General features: G+C 45.3%; 1 protein-coding gene across 4 annotated transcripts in view; it reads right to left on the bottom strand.

Annotated features, from left to right (window-relative positions):
- Positions 1-14,976, bottom strand: part of MACC1 (MET transcriptional regulator MACC1) — a 187,514-nt gene that overhangs the window by 92,344 nt on the left and 80,194 nt on the right. For 3 of the 4 annotated variants that reach the window (XM_073677839.1, XM_073677836.1, XM_073677838.1), the window contains 2 exons: positions 10,402-12,443; positions 8,814-9,002 (listed from right to left, as the gene is read on the bottom strand). In XM_073677839.1, coding sequence (XP_073533940.1) covers positions 8,814-9,002; positions 10,402-12,443 — 2,231 coding nt within the window. Of the gene's footprint in view, positions 1-1,172; positions 1,317-8,813; positions 9,003-10,401; positions 12,444-14,976 lie in introns of all 4 variants that reach the window. The other variant, XR_012320054.1, reaches the window with a different exon arrangement.

The raw sequence follows: 14,976 nt of genomic DNA, 5'->3' as shown, positions 1-14,976 counted from the left end.
GAGCCGGATCGCTGGTGGGATGCTGGGGTTGGTAGTCTCAGTGTGGTGGCGACCCGGTCCGTGGCTCAGGGTGGTCAAACCAGTGGCAGTCTTCGTGTAATAACAAATGTCCGACTACGCCACCCATGGATTGCGGTCAGTGGGGACCGCCGCTGCGCTGCAGGCCGCTGAGGCTGATGTTGTAAGCGCAGCCAAGTATGGGATAACTCCCCACGGGAGAAGTATTGCCTCAGGGCAGCTAGTGTGGATGATGGGAGTGATGGTGTGAGCGTCCCAGTACTAATGGTGCCAGTGCGGCGATGAAACACAGAGACGTGGGGTTGCAGTTTCCAATGCTTTACTCACAGTTGTTATTCGTGTCAATCCTGCAGGCGATGACTGCCCAAGCCGTGCTACGTCCACCAGGCAGAGGACTCTACCAACTCCCAGGCAATTCCAGAGCGTGGCACAGGGCTCCCTTCTTTTCCTTTCTCTGGCCGTCCCCACCAGTGACCCACCTTTGTCCAGCTTCCTCGGGCCTTCTATTGGCGAAACTTATCTCCGGTTTCCCTGACCATATATGGTATGCTTTCCTGGTGGATGTAGTGAGGGGTCGCACCAAGATGTGGTCACAACCTCCGGTCTTTGGCTGAGGAAATTGTTGCCTCCACCAATTTGGGTTCCGGTACCCTGCTCTGCCAACCCATCACCCGCAATCTCCTGGGTCCTTAGGGTTCCCTCTGTCCTCGTGTCTCTGGGCCTTTCTTGATGTTCTTGTTCCTTTCTTACTTTCCTTTCTGTTCCTTCTTCTCTCTCTCTCTCTCTCAGGCCCCGGCCTCCTGACAAGGCCTTCCTGGGGAGCAGAGCCCATGCAGCAGCTCTGCTCCTTGTCACTCCTCCTCGGACTGCACTCCTCTCTGAACTCACTCTGTCCTAAGATGGTGCCCACCTTTTATACCTCCCTCTAGTACCCGAGCCCAGGTGACTAGCAACCAATGGGCTCCTACCTAGGCCCAGAGACCCACCCCTATCTGCTCCTACACCACTGGGTTCTCCTCCCCCTCCCCACTCCAGCCAGGGACAGAAGCTGTCGTGCCTGCACTTCTGTGGGAGCACCGTTGAGCTGTCCCTCGGAAATGGGGTGTGTGTGGTGCATGCAGCTAAACGAGTCCTGGTCCACACTCCATCCTTACCTGGGAGTGGAATATCACACCTCTGGTCTGAGGTGCAATACCCCTGTAGCAGCCGAGCCCTCGGGGTGCTACACTTGCATTGGTGATCCTACACCTTGCATTGTTCATGCTTGCAAGGTGATAGCAAGGCTAACCTTTGGGATCCTGAAAAATGCAACAAAAACAGAGCAAGAAAAGCAGCAAAACTCGTGTCTTTTTTTACTGCCAAGAGATCAGGTTTTGGCTGCATAAAAAAAGCAACGTGTAAACATAGCCTTATGGTCAAGCTACCAGGGATAATGTTTTACCCACTAGATAGTAAGGAAACAATTTAAACTAACAAAAATAAAATGTACAAGTACTTCTGAAAACAAGAAACTTGTAATATTTCTAATTAGAGAAATCTGCTTTGTTCTCCTCCTGGACTGTTTCCTTCTCAATATTTTCAATTCATGGGTGAAATCAGACTTCAGTGAACACAGACTTTACAATTACTAACATAGGAGATGATAGTTGGTGCTTTTAAAATTCTATGGAGAACTGCAACTGTCATTTCAGGAGAATTTTATAGCAAATGACAGTAGGTGCTTTTAGCTTTAAATCTCAGTAACAGATTTTAAAGTCTTCACAGAACACAGATCTTATAGTGCATTGACAATGAATGATCAGTCCTGGCAGAGAAAGAAGCAGATTTCTCTGATAAGATATATTACAACGTTTCTTATTTTCATAAGCACTATTCATTTATGAAATGAAACTTGAAACAGTGGCTACTCTATAATCTATATAGGGGCCCAAGTTTTTTGTTTCCCTATCATCTAAGCCTGTAAGGTTCCCGCAAACATTGTGTCCCATTCATTATTTACACTGCTACTAGTGATGGGCGAGCACTAAAATGCTCGGGTCGAGCACATTGGAATACTGGGGTACTCGACCCGAGCAACGAGCGCAATGTAAGTCTATGGGAAACTCGAGTATTTTTCAAGAAGCTTCTCCCGGCGGTCTGCAGAGGGCCTAAAAATTGCCCAAATCTATGGGAAAAGCATGGGGAAGACCCCTGGAAGCATTTCTGACTCCCAGGTCACTGCTGTCAATAACGTTGTCAGAAGAATTATGCCACTTTTACGGACTCACAATAAAACCTACCAAAACGAAACCAAAATGGATTTTCCTGGGAAATATGTTAAGGAACATCCTTTCCAGGGTAATGACTTTTCTATAAAGCAAAATAAATAACCAAAAATGCTCCTCCACACCTTGGGCTATGTTCACACGATACGTTTTTGATGCGTTTTTGCACTTTTGCATTGCTTTCAACCGTGACAAATGTATTCACCAAGAAATGTAATTTTAACATTTTACAAAATTATCTGGCCATGTGGTGTGTGAGATATCATCAGACACATTTCATTTATGAAGGAGGGACTCTGAAAGTCACAAAGCCTATTTTTATAGGGCAATCAGGTGGCCTTTACTATTCTTAAAGGGCTAGCAGTCAGCCCTCACTTTTCTTAGAGAGCTATCAGCAGGCTATGTTTTATTGTTCCCATTACTAAAGAGTGGGTCTCCTATATAGTTATTGCGTATGCAGTGAGTGGCAGGGCTGCCCAAAATTTGGAAGCACCCCAATACCCCTTTGAAGAAACTTAGAGGAGGGCCTCCTGAAGACAATGTTTCCATTATTAGAAAGTAGGTCTCCCATTGTTTTTGCCTATGCAGTGAATGCAAGGACTGCCAAAAATTGGGAGGCACTCCAATGCCCCTTGGAAGAGACGTGGAGGAGGGCCTCATAAAAAAATATTCCCATTAGAAAGGAGCGTGTCTCCTATACTTGTAATGCCCATGCACTAAGTGTATGGGCTGCCAAACATTTACCCCTGGGGGATGAACATGAACGTAGTGTATAAAAAAAATTTTTATGGCCATCATCATAAACACCCTTTAAAAAATTTATGTGGGTTTTGCATCACAGACCACGGTCACACTGGTGATATGGTGGTGGAGGATGAGGATGAGGAGAAGCAGGAGGACAAGAGCAAATAGCCAAAATCAGGAAGCGTATACCCATGTCTGGGAGTGAAGAGGTGCATGGGAATACACCTCCCAAAAAAGATACTGGATTTGAGTTTATGTTACGCTGCTATCATTCGGTGGTGTTAAGAGGTCTGGCCCAATCCAGCCCTTGTTCATTTTTATAAGAGTCAGCCTCTCAGCATTTTGAGTTGACAGGCGGATGCGCTTATCAGTTATAATTCCACGAGCGGCACTAAAATCCCGCTCTGATAAAACGCTGGCGGCAGGGCAGGCCAGGATCTCCAAGCGAAGAGAGACAGTTCATTCCACATGCAGCTTGGATACCCAATAATTATAAGGCACAGAGGAATCACAGAGGACGTTGGTATTGTTGGCAAGGAACTCCCTCAGCATCTTCCCATACTTTGCACTCCTTGTGAGAGTACCCCGCACCTCAGGGCTTGTGCGATGGGAGGGGCTGAGAAAATTCTCCCAGAACTTTGACAGTGTTCCCCTGCCACTGCTGGATTGAAGTTGTGTCTCTCTTGCCTGTACTCCTTGGTTGTCCAACGAATTGTGACCTCTGCCGCCAGCGTTTTCAGATGGGAATTTTTTTAATAGTTCTGCAACAAGGGCTTTCTGGTACTGCCCCATTTTTGTAGACCTGTCTGCCTCAGGAATAAGAGATATAAAGTTCTCCTTATAGCATGGGTCACCAACCAGTAATGACTGTCACACAAAATTTTGAGAACATGAGGGTCATGGGAAAGGCAGAATAACAAACTCAGACATGCGTGCCAGACTGCTTACAGGCAAGACTTCCGTGTCCTCACCAGAAGATGACTGATTATGCTCTCCTCCTACTCCTCCTCTCTGTCCTCTGGCCATCCACGTTGAACAAACGGTATTACAGCTGTGCAGGTAGTACCGTTTATAGCGCATGAAACTAGCTCCTGTTCTTCCTCCTCCTCCTCTTCCTCATTGTCACCCAATCCACATTGGGATGAGATGAGGCTGGGCTGTGTGTAATCACCCTGTATGGTTCCTTGCTCCATCTCATCGTGCTCCACCTGCAATGTATCCTATTCGATTGTGAGCAGAGAACATTTCAGAAAACAGAGAAGCGGGATGGTGATGCTAATTATGGCGTCATCTCCGCTCACCTTCTTGGCGGAGTCCTCAAAGTTTTGGAGGATGGTACATATGTCTGACATCCATGTCCACTCCTGAGGTCTTATGTGTGGAGTCTGAACTGAATACCGACGGCCTTGATGATGCTGGTTCTCAACAACGGCCCTCTTCTGCTCACAAATCCTTTCCAACATCTGCAGTGTAGAGTTCCAATGCGTGGGGATATCACACACCAGTCTGTGAGCCGGAAGCTGCAAACGCTGCTGAAACACAGCAAGGGCGGCCGAAGCTGTAGGTGACTTTCTAAAATGGGCACACAGGCGGCATACTTTAACAAGCAAATCCGGCAGCTCCGGGTAGGATGTGAGAAACCGCTGAACCACGAGGTTAAGCACATGGGCCAGGCATGGTACGTGTGTGAGCTCACCTCGCCTTAGAGCCGCCACCAGGTTCCGGCCATTGTCACACACGACCATGCCTGGCTGTAGATTCAGCGGTGTGAGCCACAGATCTTCCTGCTCTTTCAGAGCTGTCCACAACTCTTCAGCATTGTGCGATTTTTCACCTAAGCATATTAGCTTCATCACAGCCTGTTGCCGCTTGGCAGAGGCAGTGCTGCAGTGCTTCCAGCTTGTGACTGATGTGGTCATTTCGGAGATGGAGGCTGAAGAGGAGGAGGAGGCTGAGGAGGATGAGGTGCAGGAGCTGTAGACTGTGGGGGCAACCCTGATTGACCTAAGGCCCGCAATCCTTGGCGTCGGGAGGACGTGTTCCATCCCAAGGTCCGGCTGGGTCCCGGCTTCCACTATTTTAACCCAGTATGCTGTCAGCGAGATGTACCGTCCCTGCCCACCAGCACTTCTCCACGTGTCCGTGATTAGGTGGACTTTCCCGGTAACTGCATTGTTGAGGGCACGGTTAATGTTTTGGGACACGTGCTTGTGTATTGCGGGGACGGCACACTGGGAGAAATAGTGGCAGCGGGGGACCGAGTACCGAGGGACGGCCGCCGCCATCAGGTTGCGGAATGCTTCCGTCTCCACGAGCCTAAAAGGCAACATTTCGAGCATAAGCAGTTGTGAAATGAGGAAATTTAGTACTGTGGCCTGTGGGGCGTTGGCTGCGTATTTGCTCTTGCGTTCCAAGAACTTGGGTATGGACAACTGAACGCTGCGCTGGGACAATAACTTGGATGTGCTTCCTGATGCTGCTACTTCAGAGTGTGCAACGACAGGTACAGGGCAGGAGGCATCTTTGCAGGCACCATGGACATGTGATTGGCTTGCATGAACAACAGAGGAAGAAGCAATCGCGCCACTCGCAGACACTGTTCCTGGACCCTGGGGTTCAGCCCACAAAGTCGGGTGCTTTACTGCCATGAGCCTGATCATGCTGGTGGTGGCCAGGCTGGTCGTTTTCAACCACCTGCCAGGCCAGCATCAGCAGGGGTGGCAAATGGCCTTTTTGGGGTTACTGGTAGAGTCTTTAAAAAAACAACCATACTCGGGAAGAACTAACAGTTGTACTGGCAACTTCCTTCGTGTTGGTTACGGGGAACGGTTGCCTGCCTTCTGTCTGCGGCCACCACACTGCTTCTTCCTGCATGTTGGGGTGCTCTGCCTCCCTCCCCCTGTGTGCTGCTGTCCTCACTCTGCATGTCCTCCTGCCACGTTGGGTCAGTTACTATATCATCCACTACCTCGTCTTTCATTTCTGCACCCTGCTCCTCCTCCTGACTCTGTGGCAATTGTGTCTCATCATCGTCCACCTCTTGTGACACTATCCCACCATCGCCTTCGTGTGTCCGTGACTGCTCAAATATTTGGGCATTGCTACATGCAATCTACTCTTGCCCTGCTTCAAGTGGACCGGGCAAGAGGCCCAAATCTATAAATGGAAAAGTGAGCAGCTCTTCAGAGTGTCCAAGTGTGGGATCAGTTGTCTCTGGGCACTCGGTATGGTGTGAGGAAAAAGGATCAGGGTGAGGAATATGCAGTCCATACTCAAAGCTACTGAGACTTGACCATGTGGAAGACAGGAGGGTGGTGGTGGTGGCAAAGTGACTGGAAGCATTATTCGCTATCCAACCAACAACCTTTTGACACTGCTCTGGCTTCAATAGTGGTGTCGGGCGAGAAGATGTAGGTGTTTGTTGTGGCACAATTTCAGCTTGCCCACAGCCTCGGCTTCTGCATGCACCATCACCATCACCATCACGTTCAGTTCCTCGTCCCTTGCCATGCGCCTTGCCCATTTTAAATGGAGGACAATATCTTCCACGCTCACTACAAATGGCTGAATTTGGAGCAAAGTTATATATAATCCATGTGATGGAGAAACCACAGTTTTAAATACCTGGCCTGTAGGTAACTATTTTGAACAGCAAACCGGTGTCAAAAACTTTGCTTACACACTGAAAAAAAATTAGAATGTGGGCCAGAAATGGCAGAATTGTCAGAAAACTTATATGTGATCCGTGTGACGGACAAACCACAGTTTTAAATACCTGGCCTGTAGGTAACTATTTTGAACAGCAAACCGGTGTCAAAAACTTTGCTGACACACTGAAAAAAAATTTGAATGGAGGCCAAAAATAGCAGTATTTTCAGCGCGATTATATGTGATCCATTTGACGGACAAACCACATTTTAAATAGCTGGATTTTTAGTGCTGTAATATGTAATATGGCTGTATTCTGCAGTGCCAATAAGCAAATGGTGCAGAAAAATGTTGTTCTCTGGATTGCTTTTTAAGCAAATAATGAGGATTAAGATCCAAAAAAATATTCCTGGCCCCTGATACCTGGGCCTTTGTTTAGAAATATCTAACAGCAGCAGAAGGCAGAACTGGAATGGAGCCTCTTGTGCTATATGCACTGCAGTCTGCTATTTACCCTGCCTGCCTGCCTATATACACTGCCTGCCTGATATCTCTGCAGATGGATTAGTTCTCAGAAGGAATGTTTGTTGAGATGGATATGTGTAATGTACTTGTTTTGTCCCTACACTACCTAATACACAACCAAATCTCTCCCTAGCTCAGCAGCACCTCTCCCTACACTGCCTGATTGCGGAGTAGACTGACGAGCATGGCGGCGCCAGGTCTGATATAAACCTGATGACGCTGTGCGGCCAGCCAATCACTGTAATGCCACAACCACCATGGCTGTGGCATTACAATGAGTGGCAGGCAATCCCTGCATGTTGATTGGCGCTCTGAAGAGCACCAAACATGCAGGGAGGCGCCCCGAGCATCCGCCCGAGCATCTCGCAAGTACTCAGCGGGCTCCGAGCATCTTGAGTATGCTCGCTCATCACTAACTGCTACCTATTAAATAATGCCATATTTTAGAAACGGTTATGCTTGGTGTTACAGCTCGAAAACCAGTTAAAGATTCTTTTAACAGGGAGTAAATTGTCCCTTTCAGGGAATTAATTATCTATCACTATTTACAATTTGCGCACATCTCCCAAAAAGAGCCAATAGGCCAAACACCTCATCCATAAAAAGAATGGTGGCAGGAATCTATATCACTCTTGATGCTAGCTGCTCATTTTAGAGCTGGGTACAAAGGTGGTGTATCTGAGCACCACAAATTCACAGAAATGTACTATAAAATACAAGTGGATAGGATCATTTAAAGCATGTGGAATTTGCCTCAAGATTGTCGCTAATTTTCTAGACCTTCATGTGTCAAATACAAATCTTTTTTCTTCACTAAATTGACAGCTATTGTTGTTCATGGTGAGACCCACCATATGTTTTTGTGAAAGTGAATTAAAGGGAAATGTGTCAGCAGGTTTTTGCTATATAGTCTGTGAACACAATGATGTAGGGGCTGATCAGGACTGTGGCCTAGAAGCTGGGTGGTGGTGACGTAGGGATGAAACGGATAAGCTACAAAGGCCTGAAATAGCCTATAGATGAAGGATACTCTAGGGGTGAAAAGGCTTCTTACTGTGAAGCAAACGTGCTTAAGACTGTGTACCAACTATCCCTTGCACATAACCCTTATCAAGTTCAGTAAAGTCCCTATGTTTGAATAGAAGTCTCATTTATTAATCTGTGGAATTTGTGGTCCTGGCCAGTCAACACCATCGGCTAAAGGTGGCATGCACAGGCGTAAGGCCCACACGACACTAACACCAAAACCCAGCCATGACCCACTTTCATGTAGCGCGCCGGGGTGTGACAAGAGTAGATGAGCGCCTTGCCTGCGGCTACCACCGGGCGCTATACACATACACCCTGCAGTACTGGTGGGGAATGATTACCGCCACACTCACTGTGTAGTGTGTCAACTGACATATTTCCATGCTCCACCCTAATGAATGGAAGTGTACGTGGAGAATATAAGTTAATTTTTTTTTCCCTGTAGCTGCTGTTCCAGTAAGGCCGCTTAACATTATTTTAATCCTATTTACCTGCAGATTCACGCTATATTTTCAGATAAATAGCATTTCTGGATATGATAGGTTTCCTTTAACACTAGAAAATAAATTTGGATATGGAAGATACCTGCAAGTTGACCTCTCCGCTCTTTCCCTGATGAGGAATCTCATAGGCCTCGATCTGTTGCTTTGTAAGTCTGGCCAGTTTCTCAGCGAGCTCTCTCCACCGTATGCCAAGCTGTACGGCAGCAGTCAGGATAACAGTATCTTGCGTAAGACGGGCTACCAAGCCTTGACAGTCAATTTTCAAAAGACCCTATACCCAGTTAACACATAGGAAAAAAAATAATGCAAAATTGTGTTTAGACATATTTTCTGAGAGATATAACCCATTTTTTTAGTCGAAAAAAACATGAAATTTATTGATAGCAGCTGTGAGATAACCTGAAAAGTCCCTAACTTGTCTAGCGATTTGTTCCAAATATGTTATTACATCTGAGTTATTATTCATCAATTGTGTACATTTTTTTGGCAGATTTAAAATCATTGACCCTATGACTCTATTGGAAGTTGCCCCCATTAATATTACCATAATCTCTGTTTCCATTTGCTATTTATGACAGTCTGTATAAAGCCACATTCATTTATGAGTTCTGTTCTCTAACTGGCATGGACATCATCAAATTTGACATTTCCCCATCTAAACTTTTATATTTTGCCATTTCATTTCCTTGTGTGTGGGATTTACTTCTTATATATTAGGGAACTCCTGCAGCTCCCTACTATTTCATGTAACATAAAACTGGCCATGATCACTAGAGAATTATCACAGGTCAACAATTCTGACTATTAAAGGGAATTTGTCAGTAGGATCAACCCCTTTAAGTCGTCTATATGGGCATGTGGTCATAGAAAGCAGAATAATGTGATACCTTGATATCTGTGATCCGATGCTTTAGTCCAGAGTAATTCACTTTTTTTAATATGTAAATAAGCTGTTAAGATCTATGGGATGGACACAGATTTCCCTGAGAATCTTCTTCAGAGCTTATTGTAAATGAAAGAGGGTGTTACCAGTGTGAGACATGTAATGACGGACAATCTGCTCTCCTGATCTACATGTCTCACACTGGTAACGCCCCTTTCATTTAAAATAAACTCTGTAGGCAGATTCTCAGGGAGATCTATGTCCAGCCCATAGATCTTAACAGCTCATTTACATATTAAGACAAATGTGGATTTCTCTGGAATGAGATATTGGATTGCAGATATTAAGGTATCATTTTATTTACCTTTCTATGACCTACATGCCCATATAGACGGCTTAGGAGAGTTTATCCTACTGACAGCTTCCCCTCAGCTACTGATAAGAAAGTATATTTTTGTTGCTATTATTTTTCCTTGTTGCTCATTTGTTGAAATTTTTGATTTTTCATTGATATTTTAGATGCATTCTAAGATTTATGGTAAAAACAGCCAATTGCAGCTGATATTTTACAATGAAGCATGCTTTTATTTGTCCGGCATTATATGAATGGGTAGCATAAACCCAAACAGAAAGTACAATTCATTTGTCCGGATTTATAGGATTAACATATTGGACTGTGCACAGTCATGTAATATAAATTACATTATTTGCCTAATTCAACTACAGCATATGTTTTCAGTAGACCTATGTACATAGTGTAGAATATGATTAAGACTAGAATACCTACCATAATAAGCTCATAATGAAATTTCCTCTTTTTGGAGTCGGCATGACAATCTTCTTTTAGCTTTTTCACAATACACGACACTCTGTCAGACTCTTTCTCGGGAAGATTGTGACTGAGGTCGTCCAGGGACAAGTGAGAGTAACCAAGAGCGTCAGCTAAAGATCTCCAGTCCTGTACTTTGTCGGAGACATTGGATAGCACAGAAGAGTATATGTAAGTCAATTTCTTAAATGGCAGTGTGATCTGCTCCAAAAGCATCTTACTTGTAAAATGAACATCGGAAAAATCAATGACTTGATCTTTGGAAATAATTTTAACATTTTTGCAGTGTACAAGGCCAACCTTCCCTCTTAAAACACCCACATACCATTCCTTAACCTTGTTTTGACCTATGGCCTTAATTTTATCTTCCCCAAGAAGAGCAATTGTGTCTCCTTTAAAATATTCCAAGAAGTAGTCGATTTTCTGTTGCCTCAAAACTGTTTTTAACGTCACAGCAAAATTGAGCATCTTCAGAGATTTGTCCTGGAACTTAGGATATTTCACAGTGTTCCTAATCGGCATGACAGGGGTAGACAAAAAATTTTTGCGTTTTTGTAGGCAAGTTTGACCTTTTGGAGTGCAATGTATTTTTGGAGCAGGGTTAGGTGTACTAATCGGAAATTCTGATATTATTGTTGAACCCTGGCTGTCTTTGATCTGAACAGTAAAAGCAAAAGGGCTGATCTCTTTGCCACCTTTCAATGAGAAAGGGAATTGGGCCCGAATGATCTTACCCTCCTTCAGCTGCTGTAGTTTGATTTCATTACTGTTATCTGTCGTTTTCACTGAATAACATGAGTCATTTGTAATAAAATGAATCAATAAGTCTTGCATTTGGTGAAATACAAACTGATGCTTCCCCCAAAGTTGAAAAACAAGTGGCGGCAAATTTTTTCCTCGTCTTTTTATGTCATCCATGGTGAGTTTATCTGGAGTATAGTTATGTCCCATAATAGCTAGCACCGTGGTGAATGCTGGATGTATATGCTTGGGTCCATACACCGCTACAGTTAAGGATTTCTGAATGTAGTCATAAACACTGCTGGACTGGTTTTGAACAGACTTGGCCTCTGCCGTACTCACAATGTATGTGACTCGACTAAGAATTGGTAACTTGATTTGTAACATGTTATTGTATATGTAGCCATCAGGGATTTTTTCGAATGGACCTTCTTTGTTGTAGCTGTAAAAGGTTACAATATCAGTCATGACTTGACTGTATGGATCGTTCTTTACCTCAGCTGCAATTTTCATTTCCAGTAAAAGATCCTCTACTGTATTGATGTTGCTTAATGTTATTTCTAGAAGAGGACTAACACTAGTTGACAGGTTGTTGTTGAGCAAGGCTGGTGGATCAAGAAAAGCTTTTAAAGAGATGTCCTGAAATTCCCCAGGTCTAACATGACCTTCAGGAACATGGAGAGTTATATCAGAGTTTGGAAGCTGTAAAGACCCTCCTTTATGTTCTATTCTGCAAAATACATGAGCATCTGATGCTTGTGTTTGCCCCCATCCGGGACTTTGACTCATTACATCCAAGTCAAGACATGAACGGGTTAATTGTCTATGGCTCAACCAAGCCATTTTGTAGGCCTCTCTATCATTCTGAAGCCACTCTAAATCTGGGGCCAAAATCTGTCCATCAATCTCCTGAACACTAGATTGTGTGCTGTCTAGATCATCCAGATATGAAACACTTTTAGATCTTCCATTTTTTATTGTTGCTGTTTTATCAAGGAAATGATCAATGTCAAGTTCATCTCCAGAACTTGATACTGAATTTCTGGTTTCTGAATCCCTAAAGAGCAAGAAAGGATCTTCTTTTAAAATAGACACTCTTTGATCAGTTGATGTGTTGGCTTGAACCATGTCATCCAGAAAAGGGTTGGATTCAGAGAGTCCATTCCAAAATGGATTTGTCCGCTTATGAAAATTCTGGGAATGGTCTTGGAACACATCTGACCAGTTTATAAGAAGATCCAATTTGTTTCCAAAATTTTCTGTGAAAAAAAAAAGAAATGTGAGAAATACAATCAGATCACCATATTAACAGGCGACACTTTGACCACCATTATTCTGCACAGCTTATTAATGACACCTCTCAAAAATTCAGGATATTCTTGAGACATTTCTGTTATTTTCAAAACTATGCAAAACTCGGTAACTAAGTAGAAGTACAATGAAACCTTATCTAGAGATGATGCTATAATATTTGCTTCCTTGTTCTTTCTGTAACAGTTTTCCTATATTCTTCAGAGCTTCCATAGGGTTGTCTCATACCAGGGCCGGCGTCAGCACCCGGCGCACCCGGGCAAATGCCGGGGCCCTGAGCAGGCAGAGGGGCCCACTGGCGGTCGCGCACCCCGCTGGGCTATGGGCGGAGGAGAGCGGTGTCTGCGCCCGCCCTTCTCCGCCGCTTGCTCAGGGCCCCGGCAGCCGGATACTTACCTCTCCCTGTGCCTCCGCAGATCAGCTGTCTTCCTGCTCTGCGCTCCCTGTGATGTCTCAGGTCAGAGGGCGCGGTGACGCCTTTACACCGCGCCCTCCCCTGAGCCGTCACAGGGAGCGCTAAGTGGGAAGACGCCGACAACGCTGGAGTTCGGACCCGAGCAGCGGGCAGCGGACAGCGGGCAGCAGGTAGCAGGTGAGGAGAAGGGAGGTGAGTATTTGATTTTTTTTTTTTTTAATGTATGGAGGCATGGGGCAGTATAAAGAGAAGGGGGGGGCATCCTGCTTGGTGCATTATAAAGAGAGGGGGGGACATCCTGCATGGGGCATTATAAAGAGGGGTGACAGCCTGCATGGGGCATTATAAGGTGGGGAACAGCCTGCATGGGGCATTATAAAGAGGGGGGGGGCATCCTGCATGGGTCATTATAAAGAGGAGGGGTGACAGCCTGCATGGGGCATTATAAGGTGGGGAACAGCCTGCATGGGGCATTATAAAGAGGGGGGGGGACATCCTGCATGGGTCATTATAAAGAGGAGGGGTGACAGCCTGCATGGGGCATTATAAGGTGGGGAACAGCCTGCATGGGGCATTATAAAGGGGGGGCAGCCTGTATGGGGCATTATGTGGGGGGTAACAGCCTGCATGGAGCATTATAAGGGGGGGACAGCCTGTATGGGGCATTATGTGGGGGGTAACAGCCTGCATGCAGCATTATATGGGGACCAGTATCCTGTATGGAGCGTTATAAGGGGACCGGTATCCTGTATGGAGCGTTATATGGGGGCCAGTATCCTGTATGGAGCGTTATATGGGGACCAGTATCCTGTATGGAGCTTTATAAGGGGACCAGTATCCTGTATGGAGCGTTATATGGGGGCCAGTATTCCGTATGGAGCCTTATATGGGGGCCAGTATTCCATATGGAGCCTTATATGGGGGCCAGTATTCCGTATGGAGCCTTATATGGAGGCCAGTATTCCGTATGGAGCCTTATATGGGGGCCAGTATTCCGTATGGGGGCCAGTATTTAGTATGGAGCCTTATATGGGGGCCAGTATTCCATATGGAGCCTTATATGGGGGCCAGTATTCCGTATGGAGCCTTATATGGGGGTCAGTATTCCGTATGGAGCCTTATATGGGGGCCAGTATTCCATATGGAGCCTTATATGGGGGCCAGTATTCCGTATGGAGCCTTATATGGGGGCCAGTATTCCATATGGAGCCTTATATGGGGGCCAGTATTCCATATGGAGCCTTATATGGGGGCCAGTATTCCGCATGGAGCCTTATATGGGGGTCAGTATTCCGCATGGAGCCTTATATGGGGGTCAGTATTCCGCATGGAGCCTTATATGGGGGCCAGTATTCCGTATAGGGCCTTATATGGGGGCCAGTATTCCGTATGAAGCGTTATATGGGGGCCAGTATTCCGTATGGAGCCTTATATGGGGGCCAGTATACTGTGTGGAGCGATTCGCCGGTTTCTGAGCTATTGTGGAATTTACAATAGATATCACTCATGTAATGTAAGAAGTGAAATCTTTGCATTGTACTAATATATATATATATATATATATATATATATATATATATATATTTCTCCGCCGTATCTCTGCATCATGAATCGTGGTATGTGTTAAAGGGGCCCACTGAGACTCTTTCGCCCGGGGCCCAGAAAAACCTGGAGCCGGCCCTGTCTCATACCAAAAACTTAGAACACATGGATAGGAGATATGTAAACAGGTGAGTGAGCATGCTACTGCATTTCCAAACCTCCAATAGTAGTAAAAGGAAATCGGTCACAATATTTATAGTTCTTAATCTTCCACTAACGCTTTGTTCTGAAAGGAAATAGGCTTATAACCATGTCCCTATATATATTCTCGGCTGCTGAATTAAGTCAGAAAACAAGTCTTGCACCTTAGTCCAATTAAGAGCCTCTGAAGTTTGCGACACTTACTTAAAGAGTCACATTTGTTGGTTTTGAAAATGGACTCATTGAAGTTCTACAGGCTGGGTACAGCATTACCGCTCTCCTCCTGTGCCAGCTCCTACATGCAAAGTGCACTGGCACTGTGC

The sequence above is a fragment of the Phyllobates terribilis genome, unplaced genomic scaffold (assembly GCF_046119375.1).
Source record: "Phyllobates terribilis strain yellow unplaced genomic scaffold, ASM4611937v1 Scaffold_4__5_contigs__length_816908805, whole genome shotgun sequence".
Lineage (NCBI taxonomy): Eukaryota > Metazoa > Chordata > Amphibia > Anura > Dendrobatidae > Phyllobates > Phyllobates terribilis.
This window is presented reverse-complemented; position numbering and strand designations above follow the sequence as displayed.